Source organism: Leuresthes tenuis, unplaced genomic scaffold, assembly GCF_036924035.1.
Source record: "Leuresthes tenuis unplaced genomic scaffold, fLeuTen1.0.hap1 SCAF_10, whole genome shotgun sequence".
NCBI lineage: Eukaryota > Metazoa > Chordata > Actinopteri > Atheriniformes > Atherinopsidae > Leuresthes > Leuresthes tenuis.
Window position 1 is genome coordinate 15,116,953 of NW_027325364.1, and position 18,101 is coordinate 15,135,053.

The 18,101-nt window shown below is 37.1% G+C and overlaps 2 protein-coding genes across 2 annotated transcripts; both read left to right on the plus strand.

Moving 5' to 3' along the window:
- Positions 1-49: 49 nt before the first annotated feature.
- LOC140315783 (uncharacterized) lies at positions 50-5,070 on the plus strand. The gene is made up of 10 exons (XM_072393365.1): positions 50-113; positions 301-355; positions 1,112-1,214; positions 1,312-1,606; positions 1,958-2,168; positions 3,024-3,091; positions 3,323-3,377; positions 3,999-4,101; positions 4,191-4,488; positions 4,593-5,070. The coding sequence occupies exons 2-10, from the start codon at positions 301-303 to the stop codon at positions 4,809-4,811; spliced, it is 1,407 nt and encodes a 468-aa protein (XP_072249466.1). The 5' UTR covers positions 50-113; the 3' UTR covers positions 4,812-5,070.
- Positions 5,071-5,765: 695 nt separating this feature from the next.
- Positions 5,766-7,768, plus strand: LOC140315691 (C-reactive protein-like). Its single transcript, XM_072393285.1, has 5 exons — positions 5,766-5,811; positions 6,019-6,073; positions 6,351-6,453; positions 6,551-6,845; positions 7,186-7,768. Exons 2-5 carry the CDS (start codon positions 6,019-6,021, stop codon positions 7,402-7,404), a joined length of 672 nt encoding a protein of 223 aa, XP_072249386.1. The 5' UTR covers positions 5,766-5,811; the 3' UTR covers positions 7,405-7,768.
- The last annotated feature ends 10,333 nt before the right edge of the window (positions 7,769-18,101 follow it).

Genomic DNA, 18,101 nt, shown 5'->3' on the forward strand with positions numbered 1-18,101 from the left:
ACGGGAGGCCACACACTGATAGCCAATGAAATATGGCCAACTCCATCAACAGCCAGGCTATAAAACGTCCTATTCAACACTGTTGTAGGCATTATCAGAACAAAACTTTCAAGGTAAGAGATGACGTGAATGATTGATTGCAATGTGGAGGGAATTAGGAATTAGGAGGGAAGTTTTTCTATCTGTAATGTCTATTTTAGAAAGCTACTTTAAGTCAAGGTAAATTTCTATGTGGTCTAACAGTGAAAATATAAAAAAGAATATTCTTTTATTTGTGGTGTGTATTTGTCTCTGTATCAGATGAAGCTGTTGATTCTACTGGCGATGCTGACATCATGTGCTGCCCTTCCTCAAAGTAAATGAAAACATATATATTGATTTTTATTATTTTTGTTCTTATAAATGTGGAAATACTAAGGGGAAAATGCACATTTTCTACGTTTATTACTATGATTACAATAAATACTTTTCTAGTTCAATAGGGAATTAAATAGTGTGAGACTATTTTAAAGCAAAGTATATCGTACACAATTTTGTCAAATATTGTATGTTATAAATGGGTAAATCACAAGCCTTGTCCTGAACAAGATATCTATAATACTGACAATGTCTTTAATTCAATCGTATATGATTGTAAATATTTAATAATTAAGATAGCATTTTTTTGCCTTTGTTGAGCATCCTGTAAATAAGATAAGCGGTCAAGTACAAAGAGCAAAAGCCTGATAAAGTTATAAAGAGTTGTCCACATTTTTTTTTTATGACCATGTTGAGTTTATCACTTTATGGATGATCAAGTTATGGCACACACCCAGATATCAGCTCCATGAGACGTGGTGAATTTCTTATATTAAATATGAAACATGTATGGTCAGATATTACAAAGGACAAAGCTCGGATGGAGCTGGAGCTGTGGAAAATGGTGATGTAATAGCAAGTGAAATCTGACATTATGAATTCAAGTCTTATAGTCATATTTGTATGATAATAGCTTGTGGCTCCTTGATGGCACAATCTGTGCTGGATTGGATATGTATCTTGCAGTATGTCTTCTGGATAACTCTTTTAAAGATAAACTATTCAAATGTATGTGTTTTCTTTTTTTTTAAAGATCTTTTGGGCAAAATGTTCACATTCCCACAAGAAACCAGCACAGCTCATGTGAGGCTCACCACATCAAGACAAAATCTAAATGCTGTGACCGTCTGTCTCAGGTAATGCTGAATTTGCTAAATGAGTTTAAAGATGTACTTGTCTCTGACAATAAAAATAATCATATTCAGTCACTTATATCTTTTTTTCTTCCTAAAGGTTCTTTACTGACCTCAAAAGAGAGCAGTCATTATTCTCTTTGGCCACACCCTCTACGTTTAATGACTTCCTGCTAATCAAGACGAGAACGAGTGATAAGTTGGATCTGTTTGCCAGAGATGTTTCTGCTAGCTTTGATGGGCTTGAGTTTAAGCAGAACACGTGGCACTCTATTTGTGCCGCTTGGGATGCGACATCTGGACTGACACAACTGTGGTTGGATGGAAAGCCTTCAAGCAGGAAATTCACCAGCCTTGGATCAATAAATGGACCAATCATAATTGTTTTAGGACAGGTATGTTTTTAAGCATCACATTTGTATTGCTTATATTGCTAATTGCTAGTATATAGCAATATTGCTAGTATATTGCTATTATATTGCTAGTAATATTGCTTATGTGAATTATTTTTAATGGTCTCTCTGAGAGCAAGATATGATCAATATGAACAATATCTGACAATATCTATTCAATTCAATTCAAAATGTATTTATATAGCACATTAAAACAACCTAAACTGACCAAAGTGCTTCACAATAGCAATTGCATCACATCTTAAGAAAGTCATCAATAAAATAGCAATAAGAATATCTATAAAGCAAAGTAAAATTGACCGAACTTTAACTTTATTGTCTGAAACTTTGCAGGAACAAGATTCCCATGGTGGTGGTTTTGACATCAATCAATCATTTGTTGGGATGACTTCCGATGTCCACATGTGGGACTACGTCCTTTCTCCCTGTGATATCCAGAACTACGTGGACGATCGAAATTTCCCCGCAGGCAATGTGCTGAACTGGAAGGAACTATCATTTCAGATTATAGGAAAGGTGCTGATCGAAGAGAAACAAAAGATGTGTTGGTGACTTTTCAATTGATGCAAAGAGAATATTGTTTTTCCGGGATTTTACAGGAAACTTTCAGGGATTGTCAAAAGTTTTGTTAAACTAAAACAAGACTGGTGGTGTTTTGCATGTTATAATAAGAAGCTTTGAAAATCATATTCATTGAGAACATTTTTTCACATTCTGATTTTTTACTGTTTGTAAAATCAAAATGTTTTTCTTCTCACTTGATTGTTACTACCTTGTGAATCTTATGACCATGTGTTGTCATTATTAACAATGAACAAGTCCTCCACCTACAGTGGATGCTGTGTAATGCTACAGATATTGCTGACATCCTAAATAAACTCTGGCTTTGATTTGTTGTTGATGTGTAAATATTTTTGTACTTATTTCCCTCACCCCCCCAGTGGTATCATATCTGTCTGCTTATGTATGTAAGGCATGATCATTGAAGTCAAAACTGGTTAAAAAACACCAGTAGCACAACAACTAATGTAAATAATAAGTAAGATATATAATTCATGTCACAAAGTGTGGTGTAGATGTGAGGAGAGAGGAACCAAATGCAGACTATAAATGAAAAAAAAAATGGATGTATTGAAATAACCTAAAACCAAAAGTGCGGCAAAGCCGGAATTCAAAAACCTTAAGAACAGACAAAAAGACCTAACTAGGACTATGAAAAATAATTTGATATGGATCAAAACAAAAAAAACCTGAGCTGAAACAGCATAAGTGACGGTGAGGATCTGACAATGAGTGGATGACAACCAGGAGACTAAATACTATGGAGGGTGATCGGTGAGTGAGTGCAGCTGATGGCAATGAACACAAGTGAAGGGAGTGGTTTAATTTATTCAAAAAGTAGAAGCAGTGAGGATAAAACAAATTCTTCTTCATAACTGCACACAAAATCTTGTCGTGCATTTCAAGGTAAAATTTCTACATTAAATTTGGCAGGAAATTGAAAACTGTTACAATTTCAAAAGAAACAGTTTTGTGTTCACTCTTTTTCTCGCATTTTCTTTTTTACTATTTCCACCTGTATTGTTGGCTGAAGGAGTCCAAAGCCATTCTTGTTTAAATTTTTATTTATTTTTTTTACAGAAAGTATTGACATCAAGTCTAAATGTTTTCCTTTGTGATGTTTTCTCTTTCTTTTAGATGAAGTTACTGCTTGTATTGCTGATGTTGACAGCATGTGCTGCAAGACCTGAAGGTATTTCTTTTCTACTTAAGAGTGAATACTTTTCACAAAAGATGATCGTAAGAGTACGTGTAATTTAAAGTGACTATTCTGTATTTTATAATTGCATGTCAGAGCCAGTGCATATTCTGTTAGTTTCGTTAACATTATCTTTTTTTAAATTAATATTCTACTTTAATTTGACGTGAGTCTTATTCTTTACCTCACACTGTCTTACCTCTCAAAACAGCAATGCTCCTTCTGATTTGTACCAGGAATTGCTCTGTCTTAACTTTTGCTAAATAGATGATATAATACTGGACAGAGGAGTAACATGATTTATACACTGACTGTAAACTGTGTTTCCATTTGTATTTGAATTTCAGCTAACATATTAGCTAGTGTTTGCTTCTTCAGTGCTTTGAGGTTTCTTTACAATCTTGAATGCCAGAGTGGCCACATGATGAGCTTACATTATGGTTCTGTGTTCACCCTGATGACTTCAAAATAAAGGTCTATCCTAAATCCAGGAAGCCCTAACATGGTTACCACAAGTTAGTCATAAAGTTTGAGAATGCGAATGACATGGCCGGCTTCAATTCAATTGTGAAAATGATTGCTACAAATAAGGTTTCCTTCTGGTCTTTTACTTAGATCTGTCTGGGAGGATGTTCACCTTCCCACTGCAAACAAACACAGCTCATGTGAGGCTGAACACATCGAGACAGAATTTCGAGGCTGTAACCGTCTGTCACAGGTAGCTACGAATGTGAAGGCTGCATAGAGGAACCCACTGTATCTCTGTCTGTTAGATACACTTTATAATGCAGGGTGTCATCCTTTCAGATCCTTTACAGACCTCAAAAGAGACCACATCCTTTTCTCCTTGGCCACACCCTCTAATTCCAATGGCTTCCTGGTTTTCTGGGACGACACAAACAAAGAGATGGAGCAACATGTTAGTGATAAAAAGGCCGAATTTGGAGGGCGTGACTACAAGCCAAACATGTGGCACTCTGTGTGCACCACCTGGGACTCTGAGTCTGGGCTGGTGCAGCTGTGGTTTGATGGGCAACCTTCGATTAGGAAATTCACCAGCTCTGGATTAAACATCAAAGGACCTGCTATAATTATCTTAGGACAGGTAATGTTTTATGGATTTTTCCTTGTTTATTTTTGTATAGATTTAATTGTAAATTCTGCACAGTAAAGCTCTTGTTTACTGTCTCAAACTTTTGGACTCTACAGGAGCAGGATGCCCACGGTGGGGGGTTTGATGCTAAGCAGTCTTTCGTTGGTATGATGTGTGACGTCCACATGTGGGATTACACCCTTTCCCCATGTGAGATCCAGAGATATGTGAATGAACATAACTTCACTCCAGGGAATGTGCTTAACTGGAGAGCTTTGGAATATCAGATTTTTGGCAAAGTGCTTTTAGAGAATAGATTAATGGTATGTCACTAAACTTTCAAAACCCTCCCATCAGTCCCAGAGAAGGTCATAAAGCTTAATTTCTATTTTGCAGTGTGTCCAATGTCTGCAATTTATGTGAAATCATTTTTTCATGGGTGGATGAGCGTTGCTTTTCTTAGTGTATCTTAATTCAACAATGACAGTCATTTTGGTTGTAATGAATATTTTACCTGTTGATGTCATTAAAAAGATCCACTTTGTCACATGACTGTATTTCTGCTGTTAAACTCAAAACCATGTAACAGACTGCAGCCACAAGTACAATAAAGCAGTGATACTCAACTAAAGTGCTGAGTGATTCATTTCTTAAGTCCTAAATGTCACAATCTTTTCTTGCATGTCTCAAAGTGGAGAGGAAAAACAAAATAAGCTTTTTCTAACTACTATTATGATTTGCATGTTCAGCAGCAGCAGTTTGGCAGGAGGAGTACTGCAAGTAAACAAGTTTGAGGGGCAACAGAGAAGAGATTCTTTGATAACAACTCCAACTCACTCCAAGACTTGACTTGAATGATCCAGGAAATTATCACTTAAAAAAAGACTGCCGGTAAAATCAGTTAAATGCCTAAAGACTTCCTTGATTCATTAGTCTTCACAATCACAGCTGGAAAAGCAGCACTACTGACCACAGATGCAGTACCTCTGTTCTGTTATTCCAGCAGTGAATGAATTGGCAGACATTAGGGTTTGATCAATTTACAGTTAATGCTGTGTTTCTTTCTTTTCAAACATTGCTGGCATTATTTAAAATTAAACATTTTCGACATTAACTCTATCTACCATCTAGTGAGCAATTTAGAATGTCATCTTGACATTGCTTTGGTCCATTTACATAAGCTGTAACCTAAAACCCTGTTGTACTTTCAACACATATGTAAACAGGAGGCCACACACTGAGAGCCAATGAAGTACGGCCAACTCCATCAACAGCCAGGCTATAAAACGCCCTATCCAACACTGTAGTAGGCATCATCAGAACAAAACTTTCAAGGTAAGAGATAACGCGAATGATTGATATGTAAAGTGGAGGGAATTAGGGATCTTCTAAGAATTAGGAATTAGGAGGGAAGTTTTTCTATCTGTAATGTCTATTTTAGCAAGCTACTTTAAGTGAAGGTAAATTTCTATGTGGTCTAACAGTGAAAATATAAAAAAAAATGTATTCTATATGTTTGGTATGTATTTGTCTCTGTATCAGATGAAGCTGTTGATTCTACTGGCGATGCTGACATCATGTGCTGCCCATCCTCAAAGTAAATAAAAACAATGAATTTCTTATATTAAATATGAAACATGTATGGTCAGATAGTACAAAGGAAAAAGCTCAGATGGAGCTGGAGCTGTGGAAAATGGTGATGTAATAGCAAGTGAAATCTGACATTATGAATTTAAGTCTTATCGTCACATTTCTATAATCACTGCCAGATGGCAAAATCTGTGCTGGATTGGATATGTATCTTGCAGTGTGTCTTCTGGATATCTCTTTTAAAGATAAACTATTCAAATGTATGTTTTTTCTTTTTTTTAAAGATCTTTTGGGCAAAATGTTCACATTCCCACAAGAAACCAGCACAGCTCATGTGAGGCTCACCACATCAAGACAAAATCTAAATGCTGTGACCGTCTGTCTCAGGTAATGCTGAATTTGCTAAATGAGTTTAAAGATGTACTTGTCTCTGACAAAAAAAAAAATCATATTCAGTCACTTATTTCTTTTTTTCTTCCTAAAGGTCCTTTACTGACCTCAAAAGAGACCACTCATTATTCTCTTTGGCCACACCCTCTAAGTTTAATGACTTCCTGATATTCAAGATGAGTACGAGTGATAGCTTTGATCTGAGTGCCAGAGATTTTTCTGCTGGCTTTGATGGGCTTGAGTTTAAGCAGAACACGTGGCACTCTATTTGTGCCACTTGGGATGCGACATCTGGACTGACACAACTATGGTTGGATGGAAAGCCTTCGAGCAGGAAATTCACCAGCCTTGGATCAATAAATGGACCAATCATAATTGTTTTAGGACAGGTATGTTTTTAAGCATCACATTTGTATTGCTTATATTGCTAATTGCTAGTATATAGCAATATTGCTAGTATATTGCTAGTAATATTGCTTATGTGAATTATTTTTAATGGTCTCTCAGAGAGCAAGGTATGATCAATATGAACAATATCTGACAATATCTATTCAATTCAATTAAAAATGTATTTATATAGCACATTAAAACAACCTAAGCTGACCAAAGTGCTTCACAATAGCAATTGCATCACATCTTAAGAAAGTCATCAATAAAATAGCAATAAGAATATCTATAAAGCAAAGTAAAATTTACCTAACTTTAACTTTATTGTCTGAAACTTTGCAGGACCAAGATTCCTATGGTGGTGATTTTGACGTCAATCAATCATTTGTTGGGATGATGTCCGATGTCTACATGTGGAACAACGTCCTTTCTCCCTGTGATATCCAGAGCTACGTGGACGATCTAAATTTCCCACTAGGGAATGTGCTGAACTGGAAGGAACTATCATTTCAGATTATAGGAAAGGTGCTGATCGAAGAGAAACAAAAGTTGTGTTGGTGACTTTCCAATGGATGCAAAGTGAATATTGTTTTCCGGGATTTTACAGGAAACTTTCAGGGATTGTCAAAAGTTTTGTTAAACTAAAGCAAGACTGGTGGTGTCTTGCATGTTATAAATAAGAAGCTTTGAAAATCATATTCATTGTGCAAATTTTTTAAAGATTTTCTGAGACTTTTTACATTAGAATGTTTTACTGTTTATAAAATGAAATTTCTTACTACCGGTACCTTGTAAACCTTATGACCATGTGTTGTCATTATTAACAATGTACAAGTCCTCCACCTAAAGATGAATGAAATGTAGACTGTGGATGCTGTGTAATTCTATAGATACTGCTGACATCCTAAATAAACTCTAACTTTGATTTGTTGTTATTATATATCTTTCACACGTAGTTTGCTACTGATAGTTTTGTGCAACATGGCAGGATATTCATCAGATTTTGACAACATGGACGACAACTTTGAGTATGATGGACGTCCTTACCGGAGTAAGTTCACTTTTCGGTCTGCTTCCTCACTTTGTTCTGCATATATATACAACTTGTTCGAACTGACAGGGCATCAAATTCCACTGTTTAGTCAAAAGGCTTATCTCGCACTTCTGAGCTACACAAACAATCAGAAAATGGAGAATTTTGTTTTTTGAACATCACAGGTCGCTCGAAACTCCGGCTTATCTATTGCTGAAGGAGTATTCAAGTTCAAATGCTGTTTGAAAACAGTCAGCGAAAAAGGTAACCTTTATCTTTTGTCGCTGCCTTAAAGACATGATGCTCAAACTTCTATTTTTATACACTATCACCAAAGAGAGAAAAAAATGCCATTGTTGTATACTGCCAAGTTCTCTTGGCACAATTTAATCTCTGATCTCACATTTTGTACATGAATACTGGGTGAATTATTCATATTCAGTGATGAGAATGAGCCTGGTCATTTCAGGCTCTCCCCTCTAAATCCAGACTCTTCTGTATTCTCTAACTTTCCACTCTCTCGTTCATTCAATCACTGCATCTTTCAGCCATTCCATAATTTCTCCTCTCATTCAAAAATGGCGCTTTCACTCACTCACTTGTGACTCTTTGCCTATTGCCTGCAGAGCGATTTGCTTCAGCCCATCCATGGAATCGGAGTCTGCGCCAACACTTTGAACATGTTTTTTGATAAAAAGTTCCATCCGTCTCCTCTAAATTAATCAACAATGACTTAATCTGCTTATTCATGACCATAGAAAAAAAGCATTGACGTCTGGATGGACATCATCTTATCACGGGTTTCAGGGTTGTCTAGATGTGTGAAATTAAACGTGTTGAAGGATGAATGTAGAAATGTCTTGTACTGCTCCATCTTAATTCTTAATTCTAAGATAATATTGGAAGACCCTATCTCATATGTCCGCACACATGCACACAAACAGAACATATGCTCAAATCAGCAGCAGCTTGTTGGTAATGGGAGAATAACAGGATGCAAGCGGGTGAAAAGGATTGTAAATTATGTGAGCAGATAATAGCTTTTAGATGTTAGAAAAGAGGATGCCTCGCTTCGCCATGATGAATGAATTACAATTTGTCAGTTTCCCTGAACTCGGTGGCGTCTCTTTGGTACAAATCAGAGTCACCGAACTGTTGCACAACTCGACACGTCATCCCCCCTCTCGCCACAGTGGGTAATGACACTATGTGATTTGAACTCATGACACTCTTATCTGTAGAACTCTGATCTTCTCAAGAATTAGCACAATTAATCTTTAACTCACTTCATCAACAGGAGACAAAAATGAAAACCAAAAGGCATTTTAGATGTTGAGGTCTTATTGAAAAAATGTGTGCACTGCAGTTACAAAGTGAATTTTCTCACTCTGACAGCTGCCTGAGGCTCTTGCGGGTACCTGTCCAATGTCATCCTCTGTTGCACCATTCAACTAAAGACACCTTGGATTCTCAACTTTGTCACTGCAAATTACAACTTAATGATAAAAAAAAGAATACCTCTTTTTCTTTTGATATGGAGGATGGTGATTTTACAAGGCTGTGTCACAGCTTTATCTAGCAGTTTGCTGCTCTGCTTCACTGACTGATATTTTCTTTCCCTATCAGAGGGATCATTTTTTGAACAACTTCTGCAATAACATCCTTCGCATAAAACAACGGTTTATCTCTCAGTATAGATCTTTCAAACTTTATTCGAAAAGAATAATGGAAAAATGGAAAATGTGAGGATATTTACACAGTAAAGGTCCAAACAGGCTTAAACAAAACCCAGAGACTGACTGCTTAAAAGCATTTGTGTCAGAAAAGAAAGTACATCCTCTTTCAATTCTGAGACTTTATGTGTCATTAAATAAAGAAGATTATCTGGCCCCTAGCAACTCTTAGAATTTGGTAACAAGGTAATTAGGAAAAATGAGGTAAACAAAAGGACAAAAGCAGTGTTAATAAACAATGGACAACCTTACTACTTTCATATGAATTAAGAAGGTAAGTAGCAGCCAGGTGCTGATAGTTAAATGCACTTTAAAAACTGAGAGTCTGGAGCATTCAGGCGTGCGTTAACGTAATGCCAAGGAGGAAAGAAATCAGCAATGATTTTAAAGATCTGGAGCGCATCATTCCTACTAAAAATAAGACAAATGACAGCTGTCAGTCTTCCTGGGAAAGGACTGTGCAATATTCAGAGAAAATGCAAAAAAATGCAAGAGCTTTTTTGCAGACCTGGACACCTTCCAGTCTTTGAATAGACCATGAAGTCCTCTGTTTACCACAGTATTCTTTGAGAGGTCATTTGTTGGACAGATCTAGTCCAACAAATGACCTGGGTCATATATCAGGACAGCAACCCCAAACACATCATCGAATCAACAAAATTAAAGTATCAGGGTGCTGCATTGGCCCAAAATCGAGTTCTCTGCTTATTCAAAATGCTGTGAGTGAACACACACTCACTTCGAGTTATTTCTGCTAAAGGTGATTACATATGTTATTGAACCAGGGTGGGTTAATGTTTCACACACTGCTTCTTCATTTTGGGTTTGTTTTGTTTAACAAATAATGACATAGTGTAGGATGTAGGAAGTCACGTGTTGTTGTTCATTTTGGGTTGTATTTACTGGATTTTAAGACCAGATGTTTCTTTTTTTCTATGTCCTGAAATGTAAAACACATCAGTACATGATATCAAATAATCTGCAAAAACCATTCCCTCTTGACAAGGTGCTCTCTTGCCAAGAACTAAAACTTTGAGTTCTGTGTCTTGCCTAAGAAACCCTGCTAGATGTGGGGATCAAACCATTTTCCTGACAATGAGTGGGCAATAAGCACTCGCACCTGAACCACAGCCTCCCACTATGCCTAAGTATGACTTGGCTATCAGATCAGTAGTTATTTTATGTGGTGCACTCACAAAAGAATGACAGCAAAGAGTCAGGTTTAGGACATACACACCATCTGATATGATCCTATGATTAAAGGACACAGAGGAACAGGCGTATTCAATCTGTTTTTCACAAAAGAACACACAATTCAGTTCTATTCCCTTTCTTTTTCTGCAAACACACTGGAATTGTTGTTTTCAAATACAATTTAAACTTTTGATTTTTCTGTCAGATATAAAATCAAATCAAAAGTTCAAAGTGGTGGATGACATTCAAAATGGACAACAGTGTGAAATGTTGTTCTATTTCTTTCCCAGCTGTGTCTCTAAAAGATGAGACTACGTTTCATCCTGCCTGGAAGCTCAGTTAAACTCAGGGAGCATTTCCCTACTGAGTTGTGTGTGCTCTGTCTAGTCGTTGAGGTCTAATCCCTCCCCAGGGTTCATCCCTCAGACTGATCTGACGCCATTCTCCACAATAATCGCTAAATCACATGTGCTCTGCAAACAAGTGATATCATCAGTGTGTTCATGCACAGATTGGCCCTGCTTCACAAAAAGCATTTTAGACATTTAAGAGCAAAGAACAAATTGCACAACACATCGCCAGTTTGATAAAGTAACATCAAAACACATACTTTCTTTTAGCATTATATACCTAAACCAAGTTTTAGAGATAGTTTAGGTAGGTTTACTTCCACTAATTTTTCATAATACAGAGTATAGTCAGTGAAAAATGAGCTCTACCAAATGGTAGAAAGGAGAAAGAAAGAAAATCTTTTTTGATCACAAAACTGAAACAAGGAGAAGTTGAATTTACCAACCAAGAACACGTCTCTGTCCATGCCACATGCATTGACTCAAATAAAAATAATATCAGACATGCATTTTTCTGAGTTATACTGAGTTATACCTATTGAAATAATAAGGGAGAACCGTGACCAGTTTAATGGGAAACAGACACACACACCTTTAGGCCTTCAGCCAAATACTTTTTAAAGGTTTTGTTCTCCAGACAGTCAGCTGTAGGATTTCCTTACACCTCAACTTTATGAAGATTTTTTATCCCACGTGCACTAATTTCTTGCACTGATTGCCTTCTTTAGTTATTACATCGTTTTTACTTGGATTATTAAATCTGTTAAATATCACCCATTAATATAATACAGGTATTAAAATAGCATTTAGCCAACAGATAGAGATGCACATCTCTTTGCTCTCAGAAGAAAACTGCCAACTTGTGCCTGATCCTGATATTTAATGCACTGATATGAAAAGAATGATGATGAAACCTGTATTTTTCCCACACTGAAACACTCACTGACAGCAATAAAACTGACAGCGAGAAATTCCAGACCACTTGAAGAGTGCTGATAAAAGATAGACTAACGACTTGTCACTCAAGCCACACTACAATAGAAACATCAAGTCACTGTCCTCACATGGTGTTTAAATCAATATTCACACCCTGTAGACTGAACAGCTGCTATCCAGCGGTAGGTCTGAGACATTGAGAGGAGTTTAATGAACATGAATTTCTCACTCAATTTTTGGTAAAAGTTCTTATTAAGTTGTTTCTTTTGTGGGCATGATTTCCACATGTGGGACAACACTCTCTTTCTCTCTCTCTCTGTGTGAGATCCAAATTACATGGTTAATCAAAATTTCACTCCAGGAAATGTGCTGAGTTGCAGAGTCTGACAGATGACCTATCACTAAAGCTAAGCAAAATGCCCTTGTCTGCACAAGGTCTTGTTCTTAAAGTGGGAATTTTCATGCCCTGTAGACTTAAATGACAGCTCTATCATATATGTGCATTCATTTTTGGGAAAGTTGTGACTAATCATGATGCATTATTGCTAGACCATGTTTTTTTTCTGTTTTTGTCATCAAACTGTATTGCCTGACTGAACTAGCTCGCTGGCGTTGCCCCGTTTTTATCATTTATTTTGTAAGAACTTGAACGCAAATTTGAAATGATAATAATAACGATTTGGCCTGAAACCTGGTTGTTATTATCTCTATCTTTTAAGCAATTTGTTGGTTCTTTGAGACTTATTGTAATAAGTATAAATATATAATAATTTAATAATGAAACCATTTTAAAGCTCTTATTTACAAGTGACCAATTGACTTTAGAGGTCTGCACAGTGGTGTGGTGGCTAGTACTGTTGCCTCACAGGGACCTGGTTTGAATCTCAGCTGAGACCTCTCTGTGTGGATTATGGATGTTCTCCTCGTGCATGTGTGGGTTCTTTCTGGGGACTCCAGCTTCCTTCTACAGTCCAAACACAAGCATTTTTTTGGAAATTGGTGATTCTGTATTTACCTTAGAAGTGAGTGTGAGTGTGAATGGATAGTCCAAATTTTCTCTGTGTTGGCCCTGTAATGGACTGGCATTTTTCGTAATAGTCACTTAGGGGGAAGTGGGATGCTGTGCGAAAATTGATTTTCGGTGAAGGTATTCTTCAATGTTTTTTCAAGAGCATTTACTCTGTCTCCTAATGAGATCAGTAAGAGCAACGGAAGCTGAAATTTGTTGGTATTGCTGGAATTTTAAATGACTCAAAAATGTGTACCATGTGTTGCTTGGACCTGTCTTTATCTGAGGTTCAAACTCACAGAACTGCTTTGTAAAATGTGTTCATTCAGAGGGTTGTACTTGGGACTGCAGATTACTTGTAAAATCATTGAATTTCACTGTGCTTGTAATTGATATACAGATCTGGAGATGGCGCACACATACATGCAGCCTATTGAAGCCATGCTGTCAAGCGTCTATTCATTCTCAAGACAACTGTTTGGAACCATACAAACTAACCTAGATTATTGCTTCTGCTATAACATGATGAAAATGTATATTAAATAATTATGTAAATTATATAAATATTAATGGTATTTAAATGACAAAGAATAAAAAAATCAGTCCTTAGTGCACAAACATGCAAGCACCTAAATGTCCATGAGTTTGCTCTTGACTATGCATACATTTTAGAAAGTTGCCAATGTCTTATATGGCATTATGTGATATCTTACATAATAATTAGCACATCTGTTGTTTTTGTGTCTTTCCTCATGAGAAATAATCAACAAGATAATTTTTTGCATTGTAATCTACTCTCATGTCCAGTCTTTCATAGCTCCAATGGTGTCTAAACCAAAGCTGATATTTACAACAGTGGAAGGCAGGGATGTTTCTGAATCCTTAGCTTGAATAGCTTTCATGCATCACATCTTGTATGATTATATTGTATGCCCTACAGCCTTATCCAAGTGTCAGGAGCCTTGACGAGTTCCTGCCTATCGAAGATAAAAGAGCCTTACTTTAAGCATTTTACTCATATGTAAGTAAATGTTGCCACTCTTTAGCCCTTGACTGGAGACAGTGTATCATCATACAGCTTCAATTTTGTGCTCTGTGTGTTGCCTTGTTCCATTTAAACTCCATCTCTGCTTGTGATTAAAAGAAGCAGAAGCAGGATTATCTAAAGTCTAAACAGCATCTTGCTTACAAAGTCTTGCTGGAGTAGGTATTCTCAATTGATATGTGTCAGATTTAAGTTAACAGATTGTGTCCACCTTCCTTTTGGATAACATTTAGAATAGTCTGCTGAATGAAGTGCAATATAAAAATCATTACCATGTTTTCAGCAGTGGAGAATCACGTGAAAATAAGAATTGTTTGGTTTTGAGTCAGACCTGCAGTCGACAGTGGTCAGAGCACTCTCAGTTTGGATAACCAGGGAGGAATTCTGGCAAGGAACTAAGCTCAGAACAGGGCCACAGAAGAGCAAATGTATCATCGTTCAATCACTCAAACCTCAAAAATGTCATAGTGGTTCAAACAGTATATTGTTGATTTTCTACATTTACTTACTTCTGCAAATAGTTACAGAGACTGGGTCTGATGCAACGCGGCCCAGGTTGATGTGGCAATGGTATTGCAACAGATGTTATATGGTAGAGAAAATGTGGTGTCAAAACAGATCACTATCTGATGCAGAAGTGATGCATTGTAAAAATTGATAATATAGCACTTGTGTTAACTGTTATAAAGGTTTTGACGTTTGAGGTATATTAGACAGGATCCAATTCTAATTCTCCACTTTGAGAGCACACTGACTGCTGTATATTGCAGGTAAGACATTGATGGCTCATAAGTAATTCACACAACCCCACTTCAAAGAAAAAACAAAACAAGCAACTTAATGTGTGAAAATAAACTGTTAAATGCTTTCTGAGTCCTCAAAATGTGGTCTACTATTCTTGCTAAATCTGTAGCAATATTGTTGTGGAACAGCTAGTTATTTATCATAATTTTCTGATGGGGGCTAAAGTCCTCTCTGAGGGAATTTTAACACTTGCATAAACTATGGCATAAACAATACTGTAAACATCCATGGATATCAACAGTAAATTATCCTGCAAGAACACATAGGAGAGTGCATAGTACCTGCAGCAGTAACGCTACTCACCTCAAACAACTCTCTTTTGACATTCCTGCTGAATCAATTAAGCACAATGTACGGCGTGAGAACTCAGAAAAAGCCCCTTGTGATCAGCAAGCTGTTTTCTGATGTAATGCAGAGCAACTTTTAGCTCAGCCCGCTGGGAGACCAAGAATATTGTAAAGCTTTTATCCAAAAGACAATGAGAAATAGATTTGAAGTTGTACACACTGATGTCCTGGACCATGATGCATGTTGCACCCCATGCTGTCCTTAAAATATAAGTCTTAAATGCACTGCTGAAGCTTACAAAGCTGGCCTGCTGATCAGCTGTGACGGTCTAATCTTAAAACCACTATGAGACAACTGGCTGAGATTAACTTCCTGTCAAGTGCACAAACACATACCATGCTTTAAATCTTTTTAGAAGTAATGTAGCTCAGGAGGAAGCGCAGTAGCCTACCAATCGGAAGATCGCTGGTTTGACTCTGGCTTCCCCGGGTCACTTGTCGAAGCGTCCTTGGGCAAGACACTTAACCCCACATTGCCTACCAATACATCTGTTGGTGTTTGAATGTGTTTGAATGTAGTAGGAAGGATTATGTAGACTTAGATGTGCGGTGTGAGTGAATGTGGCATGTAGTGTTAAAAGCACTTTGAGTAGTCAGCTAGACTAGAAAAGCACTATACAAGTACAGTCTATTTTACCATTCATGCTATCCAGCTGGTCTAACACAAGGACAGAGGGACAAAAAAGTACATATTTTCTTTTGAATAAATGTTTGTAAAATTTGTTATATTATTCCTACATTTTTCAGCTACTGTGTGGCATGGACGGTCTTGGGTGTAGAAAATAAGAGGAAAAGTAAGTATGTATCTGATTTTAAAAGTAAAACTGTTTAGGCTGTATCTGCTTAAGATGACAAAAATGTGCTCCTCTGGTGTCCTTGTTCTAAGTGGCTGTTAGCTGAGCTAGCCTTCTACCTCTCCTCTATGATTCTCCAAAGCTGAGATTGCCCTTTCTGTTTTCTACTGCTGATAAAACACGGTGTAATTTACCTGCATATTGATGAATAATATTTTTGACTCGACAAAATCTTTTGTCGAGTTAAAAATATTGTCGAATCTTTTTTTAGCAAACCATTTTGAGGTGGAATAAATTTGTTACATAGTAAATTGTGCATAAACTCATAATGTCCAAAGATTAGCAGAGCGATTCCAGCCGACCATGAGTTTCTTTAAACACCTTAAATTCAACATCTGTTCACACATTTCATGGATGAACCTTGAGTGAACTTTTCAATGCTTATGGCCTGTGCTGTTTATTTAAACTCAGAGATAAATTCAGAGATGAGCCTTAATGGCTAGTCACACGTAAAGTTATTAAAGGTTTCAGGGCTGTCTAGAAGTGTAAACTTAAATGTGAGAGGAAAAAAAAGAGTGTGTAAGCGAGCTTGTTTCACAGCTTTTCTGCATGTTGCTACATTTTAATTCTTTCCCAAGGCAGTATTGGAATATTTTACACACCAACACACACAGCTGAATGCACCCCAACAGCAGGAAGTGGGCTAAAATAAACAGCAGTTCCTTGGTAATAGGAGAATAACACAATGTAAGAGGGTGTAAGGGATTACAGATTGTGTGTGGAGATAATGATTTTAGATGCAAGATAACAGGATGTCTGACTAAATGTTGTGCTGTGGGCATGAGAGGGAAGGCAAATTTCTCATTTATAGAAGCACCATACTTTGTCATAGCGACAGCTAGTCCTACTCCATCTTACTTTCTTCCCTCTTCTTTCTCTGGATCATTAGTGTTGGTCTTACTAAGCTCTCCTTACCATTCTGCACTTTTTCTCAGGCCATTGCTATAGTATTTCCCTACTCTTCTCATTCCAAGTCTGACCTCATCTGCACATTCAGCAAATTACATTGTTGTACATTGTTGTACATTGTTGTACATTGTTGTACACTTATGACTAGGGCTGCAACGGATAAACAAACTCACGGTTCGGATCGTTTCGCGGATCAGAGTCACGGATCGGATCCTTTTTCGGTAATAATTTTTCAGCAAAAAAAATAAATTAAAAAAGACAAGACAAATAAACATAAGTTTGGTCTTTTTGTTTATTTACACTTTTAAATTATACAATTCAAATATATAAAACCATCTTAATATGCACAGGGCACAATATCTTCTTTTTAACATAATTAATGAAAAACAACTTAAAGTGCAACATAAAAAGGCATATTTCCTTCCTTTAACCGAATTTGGCCTCATGCCTGCACCTGTAAACACACCCATAGCGTTTGTGATGGCTTTAACCCGCATTGTGCAACAAGGGGCTGCATAATTACCGCAGTGATATGCGGTTGTTGAGCAGTCTTGTTTTCACTCCTGTCAGTGAAACACCGGGGTGATATTGCTTCAAATACGTGGCCATGCTTGATGTGTTTCCACTGTCATTTGACTTTCTTGTGCCACAGTGCCTACACACCTTCACGCTTTTATCCACTAACCTCTTTTCCCCATACAGGGGAATTAAATGACGCGTATTGATCCGAACGGATCGCGGATCAATGATGATCCTTTGCACCACTACTTATGACCGCCCATATGTTCTGTAGCTACCTGCTTGCTTCACACCTGCAAATCTACTGGTGTTTATAACATTATATTAGACGTGCAGTCGTAAAAGATTTTCCATGACTCTTCCTCCTAACTCTTTCATTTGATACAAAACCTGCTTACCCCCTTCAAAGCCTTTGTTTTTGTGACTGTCATGTGTGCATCTTTGCATGCACATGTGCTCATTTTGCTTGTGGAAAAACGGTATTATCAGTTTAACCCTGCTATCCTGTACTTATGTGTGAGCATA